Here is an 18,705-nt window from a genome sequence, read left to right on the forward strand (position 1 = left end):
TGTGCACTGCGCAGCCGCCCTCAAAGCAGCTCGGAGGTTCGGAAGCTCTTACGTTTCAGGAAACGTTCGTAGGTTATAACATAAAACCGGAAAAACAGGTCGTTCGTGAGACTAGACTTCATAACAACAAGTATGGATGCCCGCAGGGACCTCTTTGCGCTTTTTAACTGAATCAGAATAATCAGTTACTAGAACTGCTTGCGATGGTTGAACATGAGGGAGAATTAATCAGTTAATGTTTATAATTTTAAGCTGTAATTCAAATGTTGGAACGGGTGTTAAATTCACCTCTTAGTGCTTGCTGCACGTTCACTTTAGTCTGTCAATGAAATAGTGGCGAAGTCACGCCCCTTCCGGTAGAGCTCATGGCACCTATGAGATCGAAAAATATGAATGGGTGTCAATGGAGAGAAAATAATTATTTTCTGGTCCCGGTCTTTATATGCCCTGGATTACACATATGTTGTTTATGGATTTAAATGATAATTTTTCATGCAAAGAGTTCAACCGTTTATTGTGCAACTGTTCAGATAAAGGCTGTAGAGAAAACACAACGAGAAAGACTACACGGCTCGTATGTGACGTCACGCTCCCTGCGACTGGCGTGGAGAAGACCGACAATCTTCCCATCGGCATAACTGAAACTCTGCACGTGCCCCGATTTATGATGGTTTTCAACTCTTTCGATGCTTTTATCCTCCCCTTGGAAACAGCGGTGAAGTGGGGCAGAGAGATCGCCATCTCTGTGCCGAGTTCCAAGTGCGGGTGTTGTGACGTATATCATATGCGTCGAGAGCAGCGAAGAGCTGTAGTTCACAAAGCGGCCTCACATAAAACTTAAAATTATCAATCTTCTTCACGAAAATTTTTACTTTTCTTTGCATGAAAAATTATCATTCAAATCCACAAACAACATGTGTGTAATCCAGGTCATATAAAGACTGGGACCAGAAAATAATTATTTTCTCTCCATTGACACCCATTCATATTTTTCGATCTCATAGGTCCCATGAGCTCTACCGGAAGAGGCGTGACTTCGCCACTCTATGGGCAGCTATTGTTTTGACGTCAACTCGGAGGCTCGGGTTCCTCTACTTCCGTAGAGGAAGTTCCGAGGGAAATCCACAGAGTGTTCAAGGCGATTTCCTCCGATCTGAAGGTCCCAACCTCCGAAATTCCCAGGAACTCCGACTGTTTGAAGGCACCAATACTAGAGTGGCGAAGTCACGCCCCTTCCGGTGGTCCCCACGGGACCTATGAGATCGAAAAATGTGAATGGGTTTCAATGGAGAGAAAGTAATTACTTTCTGGTCCCAGTCTTTATATGCCCCGGATTACACATATGTTGTTTGTTCTCTGCCGGGAAAGCCTATGTTGCCAGAATGGGCGGGTAATCTGCCCTAATCTGGCAACACTGGCGGAGGTGTCACTAAAACGATCCTAAGCAGTTGTATTTCATCAGCAGGTTCTGTATATAGATCACAAGTTCCGAGTATGTTTATCTTTTCTTGATATCTAATTTGAACATTTATGGTCTAAATCGTTGATTGATTGCAGTATTGGAAATCTGCAAGGCTGCAATTCCCCTATTTGGCCGCTGTTCGTCGCTATTTTGTCGGCCTCTTTGCCATGGCAGTCACGTGACTGCAAAGTATATAAACTCCCCCACGATTCGTGCCAGTTGCAGTGTTCCCTCTGAGAATCAGGTACGTGTCTTGTTCGATATAGAAAATATTAAAATCTAAGCCACTATAATGAATGAATAGAATCGGCCTAAATGTTGTCAGCACATTTTTAGAATTGCGGTTTCATCTGATTTAACCACTTAATCGTCAAATTTCGCCGGCGGGTGAATTTTAGTTGCACCACCCCTTCCCCGCAACATGCTGGGTCAATTTTCGGCATCATAAGGTTGAGTGATATAGTCATGTCATACACCGTTTGAAAGCTTAGATTCTCAGGATTTTCAACCAATGTCAACCATTCGGTGGAATAATTATGTTTACCGATCAAATGTATCCTAGTGTCTTGGGTCAAAATGGCCGCCCTCCCCCTCCCCCTCTTGGTGCATTCTTAACTTATCGTCGTTGTTGATATCCTTAGCAATGAGGTTTTTTATACCATTGCGGTTTGCACTTTTTAAGTAAAAATAATGGCTTAAGCACTGTGTTTTTGCATTTTTGTCAAAATTGCATAGGCGGAATAGCTAAAAATCTGATTTTTGAGTGATTATGCCTTCATTTGAAACCAATATTATGCTTCTACATGTTTGGGTTCATGTGTAGTAAACCTTTTGTTTAAAGTATGCTTTTTGGGTAGCCAAAGGTCTTTTTTGGAGTCTCCAAAAGGACCCTGACCAAAACGAATTGACATATCCATGCATAAAATGCTTGGTTTTAGAGGTGTGTGTAACCGGCTGGAAGGAAAAGCAATATTGTTCCCTTCCCTGCACTGTCTGTACCTGATGCAGTTATTCTGATGTCATTCAATTCTACAGGTTCTCAGCTTTCCAAAGAGCAAATGCACTGGTATTATAGTTTTGAGTTTATCAATTCTGTTCTGCTCTCTCAACAGGTCCTGCAATTTTTGTCATCCAAACCAACCCAAACAACCCTTTTTCTAAAACCTCGACCCAAAGGCACTTTTAAGAGCCACATCTGTCTTGTCAACCTGTCCTTGCAGTGTTGTACTTGTAAGCGTCTGTCTGTCTCTCTCTCTCGCTCTCTGTTGCCTGTCACCTGTGTCTGTCTGTCTGTCTGTCTGTCTGTCTGTCTGTCTGTCCCCTTCATCATGAGTGATTCAGAACTCCAGAATCTGTTTTCGAGGGTGGATAACATGGCTGTTCAGCAAGAGGTCAATGATGTCCTCCAAGGGGTTGATGACTTGATTGCTGTGGTGCAGGATGAGCAAGCAGCAGCACCGCCAACCATGAGGTGGAAGAAGAGAACCAGTGACGGGAACTTAATTCATGCAAGACCACGATCAGCTAGGAATCAGTCCAATCAGGGTCAGTATTGTTTTTGCATTCTTGATGTTTAAAGATCCCAGATTTTAGGCACGCTAAAATCAAGGAAAACCTAAAGCTTGATGTGTATGGTATCGGCGGAGGCAAACCAGAACCAATATTTAGATGACTCATTTGCAAACCAAATACATTTTTCGTTCTACCCTTTTTCAGCCCCATCAAATATCAAAAAGGTCTACTTGTCGCTTCTAAACAGTCAAATCTAGATAAATGCTTAACAGTGAGTGTGTGCTATTATACTCTACATACTATACTATAAATTATTGTCTTTTTTTTTCTTTTTTTTCTTCAGTTACAGCTGGTAACAGCAGTGGACTTCAACAGCAGAAGACTCATCCCAACAAAAATGCTCCTGACTCAAACTCTGAGGTGGTCTTTGCTCCTGATAACGTTGGTATGTAAAACATTTCTTTTTAATAATTGGTGAACATTAATTAATAGGAAATTCTTACTTGTATCTGTATGATGTATGTGTTACAGAGTTAAGATGTAAAGTCCATGTTGCAGTAATTATGAACATGGTAATAGTAATTTCACCTTTTAACAGCCATTCCATAAAGACACTTTAAATAAAAAACGGACTCTTTTGTACTATTTTAACAGATGGATTTCTACGAGATCTCCAGCAATCATTGAGCGATGCAACAGGAGATGGGGTGGAATCACCAACCCCACAAGCCTCTCTTTCTGCTTCATTAAACTGGAGCACAAGAAAGAGCAATTCTTCGGAGAGCTGGAAGGCAGCGAGACCTCGTCTGGTTAACACCGCACTGGCACAAGAAAATGTGGGAACCCGAAAGTGCCAACAGTGTTGGAGCAATTTAGCTGTTGTTCGTTGTCGTGATTGTCTACCACGGCCCTTATTCTGTGCGGAGTGCGACGTCGTCATGCACACCAGACACCCCCTTCACAACCGAGATGCCAGTACTTTGGGATTTTTCCAGCCATTGCCCCCAACAACTACTGTACAGAATATGGACCTTTGCCAGTGTGGTAAGTTCTGTACAATGTATTTTAAGTACAAAATAACATGTGTGTGTTTGGGCGCGCATGTGTGGGGCCATATTTTCTGATTTAAGGTATCCCTCATCCTTAGAGTTTATGTGCTCTGTCATTTTGAAGTTGACAGACTGCAGAGTAACTTCAAACACTGATACTTCCATAAAACTGATAGTCCGATAAAAAACAGTATTTAATTTTCACATTTCATTCAACGCGATTTAAAGTATATTACCAATTTAAATTCTACTAAGAATACTTTTTAAGAAGCTTGGTTGGTAAACTTTTTATCACATGGGTACAATGTTTTTCCCTGTTACAAATGATTCCTAATTCACTTTTTTTTCCCTTTGATTTATTTTAGTGCGGTATGTACCTGTGGAGATCCCTCGCCAAATCTGTGGTTGTCCAACAGAGGCACTGAGGCTCAAACCAGGAAAAGCTGTGGCTGTGATCACAATGAATGGTGAGAACGTGTAACTTTTGTCCTGTTTGAAAAGTTTATTTTTAATAATAGCAATCCCTTCTCAACTACTGCCACAGGTTTATGATGGCTTTGTATAGGAAATCTTAAAATTACTTAAAGATCCCATGCCATTCTATTTTATGATGCTTTAATATAGGTATTAGTGGGCCACAAACACAGTATTCAAAGACGTCCCCGAAATTCAGCCGTGGTGCAGAGTTACAGTCACTCCGAAACAGTCGCACATTGAGCTTCCCCCAAACGCGCTGTTTCGGTGGGCGTGTCAAGGCAGGTCAAGGAGGGGGGTGGGGGTGTGGCCCTGAGCAGCTTGTAGCCACTACCATGCGCTCTGTATACGGTGGGCGTGTCAAGGCAGGTCAAGGAGGGGGGTGGGAGTGTGGCCCTGAGCAGCTTGTAGCCATTGACAGTACCATGCGCTCTGTTTACGGTGGATGTATCGCAATGGCTCGTAGAAACCCATATTATACATAGATATCTATATAATATATAATATCACCTGGCCCTGAGCAGCTTGTAGCCACGGTACCATGCGCTCTGTTTACGGTGGATGTATCGCAATGGCTCTTAGAAACCCATATTATACATAGATATCTATATCATATCATATATAATATATATTATCACGGCCAAAATCTGTGTGAGCCTCCAGACGATAGGTTATTATGAATCTCAAACGACCGCGTCTACTTCAGATTGATGTGGAAGTGGAAGAACCAGAGACGTCGGAGAACCCGACGAAGTCCTTTGTGATTCATTATATCGTCTGGACGCGCACACAGCTTTTGGCCGTGATGTATTATTTGATATAGATATCTATGTATTATATGATATTATTTAGATATAGAGCAGAGCTCCAGGTCTGTAACGCAAGTGTTGTACACTTCCTTGTTATTTGGATAACCGTTCTGCTGTTGGTGTTATGGCATAACACGTCGGACTCTCGTCTCTGGTATTTCTACAACGAGACTCGTAGTGGGGGTTATCTCAGCCATGGTTGAGAATGAATTGGGGGGGAAAGGAACTTTGGCTTTGACTCCCTGAAGTAGGCTACATGAACCACGACATGGAGGAGAAAGGGATTGTTGGCCGCGAATGTATCCCGCTTGAGCCCTGCTTCCCGCCGCCTCGGCAGCGGTCAGCGCTAATCACCGCATCCTGAAGCCGAGGCGGTGGTCCATCGGCAGCGAAGCTCCGGCGGGAGACGACCGCGGTCAACAATCCCTTTCTCCTCCATGTCGTGGTTCATGACTTCAGGGAGTCAAAGCCAAAGTTCCTTTCCCCCAATTCATTCTCAACCATGGCTGAGATAACCCCCACTACGGGTCTAGTTGTAGAAATACCATAGACGAGAGTCCGACAGCAGAACGGTTATCCAAATAACAAGGAAGTGTACAACACTTGCGTTACAGTCCTGGAGCTCTATATCTAAATAATATCATATAATACATAGATATCTATATCAAATAATACATATTATCACGGCCAAAAGCTGTGTGCACGTCCAGACGATATAATGAATCACAAAGGACTTCGTCGGGTTCTCCGACGTCTCTGGTTCTTCCACTTCCACATCAATCTGTAGTAGACAGAACCGCGCGCTGCCTGCTGCCTGCTGCCTGCTGCCGGCGCAAGGCACCACCGCCCGGCTGCCCGCTGCCGGGCGGTGGTGGTTCGCGGCGGTGGTGCCTCGCGCCGCGGCAACCGGCGGCAGGCAGCATGTCGCAGTTCATGTACTTCGATGTCGTTCGGCCATTGCATTCAAAATTCTGTAACTAGCCTGTTACTACGAACTAAGCAACTACCATACACGTATTAGCATTTAGCACTAGCTCAATCACGACTCCTTCAGAATTCTTGTGGGTGGTTACGAACCAACCAAGTGGGCAGGGCCATGAATAATAGTTTGACAACGCTACGTCACAGTGTCACCTTATCCAGATTGGCTCATTTCTTCTGCCTTTTCCCTTTCATTGCCTATTGCATTCAGCAGACAAACTGCATAGATTTCAAACTTACCACAGCTCACAAACTTATTCAGACCTATGTTATTTAACAAACAACAGGAAAAATGTGATTTTAATGGCATGGGCTCTTTAAGTAATGCATTATATAAAAAGTCATAAATATAAATAAGTGTGTAATTCCCTTTTTATATTTGTTTTTTAAGGGAGACATGAGCTCAGCATGCCTGAGTTGGCATGTGAAGCGTGCAAAGCCACATGGACTGCTGGTGTTGACGGCATTCTTCACAGCGACTACTGGCCAGCTACCCTGAACTTTGCCACCATTTATGGAACTGATGTTTTTGCTTCATTTGAAGAAATGAAAATGGCAGCACCTGGATTGTCCTGTCAGGCATTTTTAAAAATGTTGGATCAGAGAACTGTCCGCTTTGGCCGTGTGAGTATTGAAGTTATCTGTCCTTTTTTTATTTATTTGTATGCTGCTTAAAAATCTCATTAGCCGTTGATGTCTTTTTTTTTTTTGAGACAGACTGGGAAGATCTCAGCTGACACCTTCGCCAAAAGCTTTTTTGAGTGGGAGGCTGTCCAATATGAGATGGACAACATATGCAAGGAGGAGCCATTCACCTGTCCTGCCTGCAGCCCGGATATGCTTGCGGTTTCCGTGGATGGTAACCGCAAGCATTACCGCTTCAAGAATGCATCTAGGTACTATAAATTATTTATAATGTCAGTGTTTGAACTAATGACAAAAGTTCAGCCTCCTAATATGCACCAATTAACCTGTTTTATTTAGTGCTGAGGAACAGGCCATATTTGATGGCGTCTTCATCGCGAAGGATGACGACGTCGCAAAATTTGTGAACTACATTCACACCACAACCAAGCATGTAATATTGCAGACTATAATTATATAAACATGAATACAATAATCTCCTATTCAAGATTTTTTTTTAGGTAACCCTTTTGACCATTTTAAATGTTTATATTGTAGGTGCCCGGAAGAGGCGTTTGTGGGGGGGAATGGTCGGCGGCTCGAGAGACCTCCAAAAAATCTGCCAGCAAGCTGGATGAAGAGGGACTGGAGCTTGCTGTGTGTCGGCATGGGCTGCTCCTATGTGCCCTCAATATGTTCAGGGGAGAGATCTTTGCATATCCCCTGTACATACAACGAAAGCTGGCCAACCTCACGCCGACCTTTTATTGCATGGATGTCACATGTAAATACTGGCCCTACCTCAACAAGGTTGCAAGAAGCTGCCCAGAGCTCCAGCATCTGCTCAGCATGAAGCCCTTCCTTTCAGTGTTCCATGCCAAAGCCCACGATTACAAATGTGACGTAAGCAATCATTACCAAGTGAATCACTTTATGTGAATATCCACACATTCACGTCAATATTGACATGTCATAACATGCTTTGTTTTTTATGCATTTTAAACAGGTAAAATGGAGTGGTGCCTATCAAGAGGGGGCTGGATTGACACTAGGGGAGGAGGTAGAGCAGGTCAATGCCTTCCTCTCTCGGATAGCAGTGACCACCAAACACATGTCCAAAGCAGGTGAATGGCTATAAAGTATGAACATGGGTACAAGAAATAAGCTGAAGTTAACACTAGATAACGCCATCATTTTATGCTGCAGGACGCACAGACATGCTCACCCTCTTGGCCATGCGCTGGAATCAGCAAAAGACTGACAACTTGGCCACCTCACTGTCCCGCAGATATCTGAGGGTATTAACATCTTTTTTTTTTTAAGTTTTGTTAGCAGATATTGAGGCTGTACACTGAATTTACTTAATTATTTTTATTTACTCTAATTATTTTGTCATTTGTAGACCACAAAAGCTCTGGATGCCCAAAAGCGGAACATGGAGTCCATGAAGACCGAATTGGACGTCACAGAGAACCAGATGGAGGACTGGGTCAGTGACGTGAAGGATTGGGCAGACGGTGAGGAAATTATAAGTTTTGTAAGCACAGAGTTTCAGACTCTTGGCGATAATATCCTCTAACATTCTACCTAGTCTTTCTGAAGTATTCATTCAAATTAAACCGTTATTAGAAGTCACTTAAAATGTAACACGCATTTCCTCTCTACAGCAACAACCATCAACACGACTGATGTTGCCGCCTTGGCCAGCAGGGTCGAGGTGCTGGTTGCCAGTATTAAGAGACGGTCGCAGCGTCTCTACAAAGACTGCGACAGCAACAAAGGTCGTGCCAGGATCCGCCGCAAGATCCGGGACGAGAGGGGGTTCCTGAGTTCTGTGGTGGAGAAGTACAACGGAATGGTTCCCACAACAGAGACTCTGTGCTTTGAAAACATTCTGTCTGGAGAGACGGCTTGGCCATGGCAGCTACCACACAGTGGTAGGTTCACCAGTTGCTAGTTTGAATTTTAAATACTTCCAGCAAATTTGGCACACCTAATGCCTCTAATCGATCTCCATCTAACTTCTTTGTTGAATGCTCATCTTTCATGAATATGAGTTAATGTTTTTTTATAAATGCTTTTCAGACTCTGTTGACCTTCGGACCAAGAGGAGAGCATTTGACCTGGTCATGGCAGGGAAAAGAATCCAGGAGGAGAAAATGATTCTTCAGAGGGAGATGAATCAGCACTGGAGGTCTCTGGGGAATCGTGCTGACTCCCTAAAAGAGCTGTCCTGCCTTGTTTCAAGGGCTACAACAGAACGTATGTTTTTAACTTGCATCACATTTATATGCACATCAAAGACTGGTGATCATTTTACTAATACTGGCTTTCTCATAACCTTCAAGATTCACCTTGGGGCCTTACTGAGGAAGGGTTGACTGGTCTACAGTGCATGATCAAAAAGAAACGGCACTTCATCACAAAAATGATGGCTAACGCGAGACACTGCTACCTACAAGTGTTGACTGCAGCAGAGGGGGCACAGATGATCAACTCCCAGGACACTTCTGATGACTACTCGGACAATGACTCTGACATTTCGGATGATGCATTTTAAACAATGGCTATGCTTTGATTATTTACCAAATTATTTTTAATTGATTTCATACTCTATTTAACTGCCTTTTAAAACCTTTGTGAAATAACTAATAAATGTGTTTTTGCCTAAATGTTGTCTGATCCTTTAACTTCCTTCAAGTGCACTAGAAAGCTTTTTCCAAAGCTGATTATTTGTTTTATGTCTTATAGAATTGTCTCCTCTGTGCCATCTCTTGTCTATTTATCAGAATTTAATAAAAGACTTGGTTCATATAGCACTTTTCAAAACAGTTATAAAGTAGGCTACTGAACAGATAAAAACGTTATCAATAAAAACCTGTAGAGACGATGAGCTCTATAGAATAAAAGGCCCGGCCCGGAGGTGGTAAATCAGCGGGGCTGTCCCGAGGAAGTTTTGCTGGGAAAGAGTCACTGGAGGCGGGGTTGAGGGACGGAGCCGGGGACCCGGCCTGGAGGTGGCCAATCAGCGGGGAGTTCTGGATGAGGCGCGGCCGAGTTAGAATGAGAAGTGGGACTGGAGGTCCCCACAGTGCCCCCCGCACCGAAACTTGGCCCGGTCGGACCCCGAGGTTAGGAAGTGGGGGGCCTCCCCTTCCGGCCCTCGGGGTCCGACCGGGCCAAGTTTCGGTGCGGGGGTCCCAGTTAGGCACTAGAATAAGGTATTCAAATTTCAGGGCGGTAGGACCTTCCTATCTCAAAAACTTTTTCCACCACATTCTGAACCATTAGGTCTTACAGGCAACACTTCTGAGGGGCTTTGTCCAAATGACACTCCATTTGGGAAAACTTTTTTTCTCTAAGGGCTAGAACTCCAAATCTCGGATATGTCGTTCTTGGGGCCCCGGGAAATGTGTGTAAACATTTAAGCATCCCTAGCTATCCCGAAAAGGTCGGAAAAGGGGCGTGACCTCCAACAGTATAGTAAATGTACATAAGTCAAAGGTTAGTTTCTCGTCCCCATTTTTTGTGGGATAGAGGTGTACATTTGTGGCTTAAGGTGTGTAGACACAGCTGGCCTGTGGCCACGTTTTTGAAGTCTGGGGTCAAAAGGTCAATAGGAGCCGGCACCACGCCGCTTATGAGATAACAAAAAGTTAATGTGTATTTCTCACATAACTTTTTGTCATTATTAAAGAGAGGCCTGATTCTCAGATATGCATGTTGGATGGCTAGGGTGTAGGTCTGGGAAGAACTTCAGCCCAAAATCTTGCAAGCGAGCCGCTGGGTGAGGTGCAACGAGATGGAGCACTTGCTTAGTCACTTGTGTGAGCCTTTCCTGTAGGGATGGAGCCCTACTTGATAAAAGTTGATAATATGCGTCCTTTCTGACCCCCTTTGATATGAAAGAAACCCCAGGTCTATAGCTTATTTGTTAATGGGGGTGCTTGTGGACAGTAGGGGTACATTTGACATAAATAGGAAGCACACTCAGGAGGAGGAATGAATGACCTCTCACCATGATACTTAATTCATTGTTTCAAGTAACCCTGCCTCGTTAAATCTATAACCTTGTTTTGCTTTCAAGAATAGGTTATAGGCTGTGTCACTATAAAATCTCTACATGCGCATATCTGAGAGTGACGTAACAAGCCACCAGACAGCGATTTAAAAAAACGAATCAAGTTCATTACAAAAGTAAATCTAATCTGCGGATAATAGAAACATATTCCAAGGTGCCTTTTGAATGAAATTTTGAATATCTGTCTATTTCCTAGCCAGCGGACCCTTGTTTACGACAAAAACAACACCATTTAATTTACGGTAGCTCAGTTGCCGCCCTCGTTAACGTGGTTTGGAGGAGAGGGTTATCGATAGCAATCACTATAGCAACCATGACAGTCAAGTGACGTAGCCGCAGCCCCATTGAAAATAATAGGGCATGTCATTAGAGCCGTGCGCGACTTGGTTTAAAAATCGGATAAATCGGAAATTGTTGTTTTGACGAATCCATAACTAGAGAGTTCCCCCCCCCCCCCCACACACACACACACACACTTTTTCTAAAAAAATAATCTCCCAATCGAAATGCAATTGGTTTAATATGTAATTAATTAAATATTAAAATATATATTCTATATATAAATATACAATTATTTAGTTATAATATTATAAGAAGACCATAGCTCTTATTCAATTATCTTTAGAACAAGATCTGTATATGACCATTGAAAATAATAACCAAAGAATAACCAAATTCAGGTGGATTATCCAAGGGCTTCTAGACAATATTAAAATATTTATAACATAAAAAATTAGGCTATACATACAGCATTATCATACATTTGGTTATAGGTCAAATTTGGTTTATGTGTCAGCCTCGGCTGGCCCACAATTAGATCGTCGCGTCCCTAGCAACCTGACGTCGTTTAAACATGCTAGCGAGACCATAAAATCGTCCTAATGACTATCAAACTAAAGATCTGACACATTCAGTGACTGAAGATTATGCAGGTATAAAGTACATTTCTCGCTAGAAATGTTATTAGAAACACGTTGAATGGTGAATCTGTCCTAAAATATTGCATTTCCCATTCAGATAATAAGTATTAATATTTATTATATTAAATACTAATATAGGCTACCTAACCATTTCACCAAATGCTGGGAGAACCACTCGCCCCGTTTGTGCTATTCCTCCACTCACGCTTTGGCGTGATACCGAATTGGACCCCCACATTGAAAAACAACGCAAAAGGTACACATCTTTCGTTGGAACTTGACGCCAGGGATCCTTGGCCATGCGTCACACTTCTGACGAGTAGGGAGTGAGACTTGTGTTGCCGTGTGTCATAGGAAGCTAGGAGCATCTCATGATTTCTCACTGAGGCAGTAAATCGTTTCACATTTCTGGGTTTGTGAGCACTCCAGACACTCAAATCTATGTACACAAACACCAAAACGATTTAAAATAATAATTCACCTTTTGTCATATTGTTACACAATTAACAGTCAGAGCTTAGCAAAAACTTTTCAATCATTGTATTTCAAAATATATATATAATTATAAATGCAATAAAATGGACAAACGCACGAGGCAGTAACAACAATTTATTTAATAAATGCATCACTTTTGAAAGATGTCTGTGTATGTATGTGTGTGTTTGTGTGTAATAAACACTTCCAAAGAAACAGGAATATCAAACAAATAAAATAATATACATAAATAAATAAAATAGATTTAGCTAAACTGTTGGCTGTCTGGCTCCCATGAATCGTCCCACTTCTTCCCACTGTCAAGAAATGAAATAAAAAACAGTAATTGAAGGTTAAAGGATGAACTTTTTTTATCTATAACATTCTTATTAAAGCTATAGTGCGTTACTTTCGTCTGTAACATTTGTGCCATTGTCCAATGAATTTACACAGAGTTGATTAAGCCCAACAGCTCCACAAAACTCTCTCTTTATTTCTCAGTAGGGCAGTGTTGACACTGGTGAAGGAGCCCAGAAAAGAGCCCAAGAAATGTTAAAGTTGTTGATTGTATTAGTCATAAAAAACCTGGACGTACAGCAGAAGGGATACAATTGATGTGCGATCAGCAAAAGTGTACCTCATGTAGATGCACCGACAGTGTTGTTGTAATTACTCAGAATTCCTCTTGGGCCCCGACAGAAGTTACACACTATAGCTTTAAACATGTTTTATAAATCCTTTGTTTCCAGTCAAACTTACCACTTGGGGCATGGTGTCCAAGAGACTTTCACCTCTTCTTTTCCCTGAAAGGCATGACATCAGAAAATATGACAGAAGTAGTTGTGAGAGAAAGGCATTTCCTGTAGAGACAGATGGTCAATTTAGCTGTATTGTGTGATTTATCCATCTCCAAATACCTACTATCACCACACAACTTAGAATGTATTATTTAATACAAGGATTAAGCATCAAATTTTAAACACTGTCTATCTGGGTCCAACAGTATGAGTTGCATTTGTTTTTAAATGGTCCAACACAAAATCCTGTAGAAATTGGTAACCTAACAATTTTACATGTTATAGCCAAATATGCCATAACGTTCATGTTATCCTTTTCTCTAAACACAATACTCTCTTCACTCCTGCAAAGGTGACTACACATAGGCCTCTTTTAAGGCCAAAGTTATTCTTTCGACCAATCAACTGACGGCAGTGTATAGCTTCATCTTTTCGGCACCCTTTCAGACAGCTTGGTACCCCATGCGAGGAGTACCGAAAATAGGAGCAGCTCAGCTCGCTTATTTTTAGAGGCAGGGCCAGGGCGCTTTTGGCCCCACTCCAGATAAAGTCCATCCTGGATCCGACTCTCGTGGTAATGGGCAACAAAATCTGAACGGCTTGGCTTGGCCAGCAAAAAGTGCAGATGGAAAAACGCAGTAAATGTACTAAACTAAAAGCCCTCAATCCATCCTCAACATACACCATTATGTGTTGTCTTATGAAGCATATAAGGACTACGTTGCAAATGTTTCATAATTAAAAAAAACACTTGTTTTTAACTTACGTTTAAAACACGTTTATCAACAATGCGTTGAAACAGGAAAACCTTTTGATTTTTGTGTTTTCTGCATTCTAAAAAGATAAAGTAGAAAAGATTAATACAAATCACATGAAGTATATTGTGTTAATTAGAAAACCCTAACAATGTAATACATTTATATAGCATCAACATTTATGCAGAGTAAATCAAACCTTTTATTTTGGGCCTCTTCTTGGAAGAGGAGGCTGGAGATCGAGGAGGTTCAAAGTTGGAGAGGGATGGATGAGGTTGAGGGGAGAAGGATGGAGAAGGTTGAGAGTTAGAGAAGGAAGGAGGTTGGGAGTTGGAGAAGGATGGAGAAGGTTGAGAGTTAGAGAAGGAAGGAGGTTGGGAGTTGGAGAAGGATGGAGGAGGTTCTAAGTTGTGGAAAGATGGAGGAGGTTCAGAGTTAGAGAAGGATGGAGGAGTTTGAGGGTCTGAGAAGGATGGAGGAGGTTGGGAGTTGGAGAAGGAAGGAGGTTGGGAGTTGGAGAAGGATGGAGGAGTTTGAGGGGATGAGAAGGAAGGAGGTTGGGAGTTGGAGAAGGATGGAGGAGTTTGAGGGGATGAGAAGGAAGGAGGTTGGGAGTTGGAGAAGGATGGAGGAGGTTCTAAGTTGTGGAAAGATGGAGGAGGTTCAGAGTTGGAGAAGGATGGAGGAGTTTGAGGGGATGAGAAGGATGGAGGTGGTTGGGAGTTGGAGAAGGATGGAGGAGTTTGAGGGGATGAGAAGGGTTCTGGAGGAGGCTGAGAGCACACAGGAGGGGCTGGTGGACCGCTGTTTTCCAGGGGGGGCACAGCTGCTTGTGGAGCACAGCCCTGCAACACTGAAACAGTATAAAAGAAAATCTGATATGAGCCACGGAAGAACTCCTCCCAAAACATTTAGAACAACCTATTTAATTTAGCCTCAATTTTACAAATACTAATTTATTATATATATGTTCAAGATTATAGTTTGGGTTTCTGTCCTCCGTTTTAATTTCACCGCATACATCTGATAACACGGATGTCGCTGCTTTTGACTGATGCCCTGCCGGCCTGCAGCTAACTTCCTAATAAAAAAATGTCATAGGGGGGCTAATAATTGTGTCCTCAACTGTATAATGTATGTATCTTTAACAAGGATGATCTTACTTGTCAGGAGGAGCTCATAGCATTTGCTCATTTTGGAAATGATATCCTTCACCAACACGTTATCTGTGGGGATAAAGTGAATCAAGTCCCCCACAGATTTTCCTTTGCGGCCAGGATTTCCAAGAAATAGTAGGGGTTTCCGACCAAGGGCATTTAGTTTTAAGACCTGCAGGAAATACAATGAAGAAAATATATGCATTTACACCTTTGCTTAACAAATTAGCATAACACAAGTATTGGCATTTACAGGTGAGGATAATCAGCATCAACTCAAGAGCTTAGACTCTTTGCTTATTATTAGCTTAACTTTGTGTTGTCTGTCAAAATTAGGGGTGTGCCCCTGTAACCGGTTAGTAAATCATAACTGTTAAGGAAAAATCAATAAACTAAAAGTTTTTTTTTTTAAATAAAGTTTTGAAAATGATTGAAATGTGTTCTGGAGACACACAGTCATTAATTTCACATCACAGAAAACACAACCTATTAAGAGATGATAAAAAATGGTTTGCATAGTCTGTCTGCCCCGCTCAGTTTGTGTGTGTGTGTGTGTTTGTAAGCGGCCCGGCAGCACTGCAGGCCCGCCACATACACAAGATAACCTGAATATGCCATCCTGAGCAGATGATCAGGAAACCAACAAATATGTGAAGCTGCATGTGGCGGCATAGTCATGAACAAAGGTGGGGGTGTTTGTCCACTTTGTAAAAGGCAGCTGTTGAATTTTCAATTTAATTAGAACAAATTATGGGTCATTTTAAATTAGTTGTTCCTATTTTTTTTTTAAAGAGGCAGCCTATTATCTTATTATTAGGTTATATATGATCAGGTATCCGGTGATCAGTATATCAGGCATATTGATCAATGATGAAAGTCATGGTTTGTTACAGCATTTATGGTGGTTTCACTTTACCTAAAAGGAGGACAAATTGACAAATAAGAACATTATGTTATTGTCTCAGAGGCCAAAACCTTTGTTGAATTACAGTAATTTAAACTCACAGATAGCTGGGCTGAATTTATAGCCCTGGCACCGTTTCTGTATGACTTTGCAGAGGATGCCCAGCTGTCCATCTGCAAATTATCTGGGAGCTTGTTCTTCCGGGGAAGGGGGAGGAGACACTGGCAACATGTCTTCCTTCCAACAGAATTTTCGGCCTGGCATGAGGGGCATCGCTTCTTCTTAGGCTTTGTCATTCTGCAAATGATAGTGAAACATAGAGGGTTAATCTTAGATATATTTGATTTCAGTTGATAACATTATCAAATTCACACATATAATATGTGAATTAATTCATGCATATTAGTGATATTGCATTTGGAGTGAAAAAAGATATGATATTAATTCATTGTCAACACATAACTATGTGGGAAATTATACTGGTTATACAGTACATTCAAACACAAAAGACAATTTGGGTTGTGCATGGTAAAATTAACAATTACAACCAGAACTTAGTACATTTCTCTTGAACTAAAGAAGACAACATTAGGTGGATAAGCAATATTATGGGCACTTAATTACTTTCAGGTGAACATCAGATTGTTGAAATAAGGCATTTCTTGTAAAAGACAGCTTATTGTCAAATATATGGGGAGTACTAACAACTTATGAGCAACATTATTAAATAAATACTAAATGGCAATAAATCAACAGAAAGACCACTAAGCGAGTTATACACAACATTCAGAACAATGAAAAAAATAGATGCATCTTCTGTAAATAAGCTTAAATATACTTATTAAGATTCGTATTAAATGTCTATTTGTTAGATGGGAGAAAAAAATGCATTTAAAGTTATTGCTTAATACCATAGACTGTATAATAGAAGCGTAATACACACTTAATATATTGTTTGTCACTGATATAAGGTGTGTATTACGCTTCGTAATACACGTTATACACGGGGGCGTTAAAAAAAATTCAGGCACCGTTATGAGGCACCGAAATGTGCGTTCTTATTCGATCTAGGTACTACCGTTTAATCGGAACCGGTGCCCTACTGGAACCGAGTTTCGGTGCTTGGTGGTAAGGCTACATCTTACGAACGATAGTGAGCCACCTAACCTAGCAAGAAGTTTTCAAATGTACACGCGATGCAAAAAATATGTATAGCCTATATATTAAAAAATAAGTTATATTGAAGTGTCTTTCACTCTCTCTCTCTCTCATAGACATAGGCCTACTGCTCGTTGGAGAGATTTCAATTTAGTTAAGCCTATATTCTTAGTTAATCATATTTAAATATTTTGTACAACTTACCTGGGTCTGGTGGATCCTGAGTCCCGATTTGAAGCTCATCTACGATTCCCAAGGTGCACTGCGATTAACATCCCATCGGTGATAGGTCAATCCAATCCTATCACTTACTCGCTTACAGCGAGCAGAACTGTTGATGTTTCGTGATCATGTTTGAGACACGAGTATAATCATCGCTAACTTCTAATAAGTTCAAATTCATATTCCATTAAAAACAATAATATCATTCCACATTTAAAAAAAAAATATATATAACCGGCGGATTTTTCCTGCTTCTTCCTGCTTGTTATTGAGCTCGTAAGTCCGCCCCTTCCGGTATACCCCGCATGGGACCTCTGAGATCGAAAAATATGAATGGGTTTCAATGGAGAGAAAGTAATTATTTTTTTCGTCTTTATATGCCGTGGATTACACATATGTTGTTTGTGGATTTTAATTAAAAATGTGCATGCAAAGAAAACCAAAAAAAATGTGAGGAAGTTTGATAATGTCAGGGTTTTTTTAGGCCGCTTTTTGAACTACAGCCCATCGCTGCTCTCGACGCGAATGATAGCGCGTCGATTTCTGACGAACGGTCAGTGACTTTTGCTTCAGTTTCTGACGCAAAAGGGTACCCTTGCGCTGCTTTTTTAGACGCATGGGGTTTTCAGCAGCCATCGGGTCCCCCGTCAAAGGGTTACATTGTAATAGTTGAAAACCCCATGCGTCTAAAAAAGCAGCGCAAGGGTACCCTTTTGCGTCAGAAACTGAAGCAAAAGTCACTGACCGTTCGTCAGAAATCGACGCGCTCGGAGTGAGTGAGAATGTGCTGCTGATGCACATTCTCACTCACTCCGAGCGCGTCGATTTCTGACGAACGGTCAGTGACTTTTGCTTCAGTTTCTGACGCAAAAGGGTACCCTTGCGCTGCTTTTTTAGACGCATGGGGTTTTCAGCAGCCATCGGGTCCCCCGTCAAAGGGTTACATTGTAATAGTTGAAAACCCCATGCGTCTAAAAAAGCAGCGCAAGGGTACCCTTTTGCGTCAGAAACTGAAGCAAAAGTCACTGACCGTTCGTCAGAAATCGACGCGCTCGGAGTGAGTGAGAATGTGCTGGCCATCGGGTCCCCCGTCAAAGGGTTAGGCCTACATTGTAATAGTTGAAAACCCCATGCGTCTAAAAAAGCAGCGCAAGGGTACCCTTTTGCGTCAGAAACTGAAGCAAAAGTCACTGACCGTTCGTCAGAAATCGACGCGCTCGGAATGAGAATGTGCATCAGCAGCACATTCTCACTCACTCCGAGCGCGTCGATTTCTGACGAACGGTCAGTGACTTTTGCTTCAGTTTCTGACGCAAAAGGGTACCC

At 41.8% G+C, this 18,705-nt stretch overlaps 2 protein-coding genes across 6 annotated transcripts; one reads left to right on the forward strand and one right to left on the reverse strand.

Moving 5' to 3' along the window:
* The first annotated feature begins 972 nt into the window (after nt 1-972).
* On the forward strand, nt 973-9,586 carry LOC130387962 (uncharacterized). 3 transcript variants are annotated; one of them, XM_056597256.1, is made up of 15 exons: nt 973-1,706; nt 2,575-3,007; nt 3,318-3,419; nt 3,629-4,018; nt 4,389-4,490; nt 6,679-6,911; nt 7,005-7,183; nt 7,272-7,365; nt 7,470-7,814; nt 7,918-8,035; nt 8,118-8,209; nt 8,314-8,428; nt 8,579-8,848; nt 8,997-9,173; nt 9,260-9,586. In XM_056597256.1, exons 2-15 carry the CDS (start codon nt 2,791-2,793, stop codon nt 9,469-9,471), a joined length of 2,646 nt encoding a protein of 881 aa, XP_056453231.1. In that variant the 5' UTR covers nt 973-1,706; nt 2,575-2,790; the 3' UTR covers nt 9,472-9,586. The 3 variants fall into 3 exon arrangements, with proteins under 3 accessions (XP_056453231.1, XP_056453230.1, XP_056453232.1); XM_056597255.1 differs by lacking the exon at nt 973-1,706 and having other exon boundaries at nt 1,766-3,007; XM_056597257.1 differs by lacking the exon at nt 973-1,706 and having other exon boundaries at nt 1,766-3,007; nt 3,318-4,018.
* Nucleotides 9,587-11,578: 1,992 nt separating this feature from the next.
* LOC130388304 (uncharacterized) lies at nt 11,579-18,158 on the reverse strand. Of its 3 annotated transcripts, none has more exons than XR_008896396.1 (6): nt 16,101-18,158; nt 15,102-15,267; nt 14,138-14,791; nt 13,950-14,017; nt 13,146-13,246; nt 11,579-12,703 (listed from the first exon to the last, which is right to left on the reverse strand). XR_008896396.1 is itself a non-coding variant. In XM_056597751.1 (6 exons), the coding sequence occupies exons 1-6, from the start codon at nt 16,293-16,295 to the stop codon at nt 12,652-12,654; spliced, it is 1,179 nt and encodes a 392-aa protein (XP_056453726.1). In that variant the 5' UTR covers nt 16,296-18,158; the 3' UTR covers nt 11,579-12,651. The 3 variants fall into 3 exon arrangements, 2 of the variants coding, with proteins under 2 accessions (XP_056453726.1, XP_056453727.1); XM_056597751.1 differs by having other exon boundaries at nt 13,146-13,189; XM_056597752.1 differs by lacking the exon at nt 13,950-14,017 and having other exon boundaries at nt 13,146-13,189.
* Between the last annotated feature and the right edge of the window lie 547 nt (nt 18,159-18,705).

The sequence above is a fragment of the Gadus chalcogrammus genome, chromosome 8, assembly GCF_026213295.1.
Source record: "Gadus chalcogrammus isolate NIFS_2021 chromosome 8, NIFS_Gcha_1.0, whole genome shotgun sequence".
NCBI classification, from domain to species: domain Eukaryota; kingdom Metazoa; phylum Chordata; class Actinopteri; order Gadiformes; family Gadidae; genus Gadus; species Gadus chalcogrammus.

Bases quoted from the DNA above. Each gene is read 5' to 3' on its own strand.
- LOC130387962 (XM_056597255.1), top strand. From the start codon at position 2,479: ATGTCATTCAATTCTACAGGTTCTCAGCTTTCCAAAGAGCAAATGCAC. The intron at 4,019-4,388 runs GTAAGTTCTGTA...GATTTATTTTAG, and splicing joins TATGGACCTTTGCCAGTGTG to TGCGGTATGTACCTGTGGAG. The intron at 7,366-7,469 runs GTAATATTGCAG...TTTATATTGTAG, and splicing joins TTCACACCACAACCAAGCAT to GTGCCCGGAAGAGGCGTTTG.
- LOC130388304 (XM_056597751.1), bottom strand. From the start codon at position 16,295: ATGACAAAGCCTAAGAAGAAGCGATGCCCCTCATGCCAGGCCGAAAAT. The intron at 15,268-16,100 runs GTGAGTTTAAAT...TATTTCCTGCAG, and splicing joins TAAATTCAGCCCAGCTATCT to GTCTTAAAACTAAATGCCCT. The intron at 14,018-14,137 runs GTTTGATTTACT...TTATCTTTTTAG, and splicing joins GAAGAGGCCCAAAATAAAAG to AATGCAGAAAACACAAAAAT.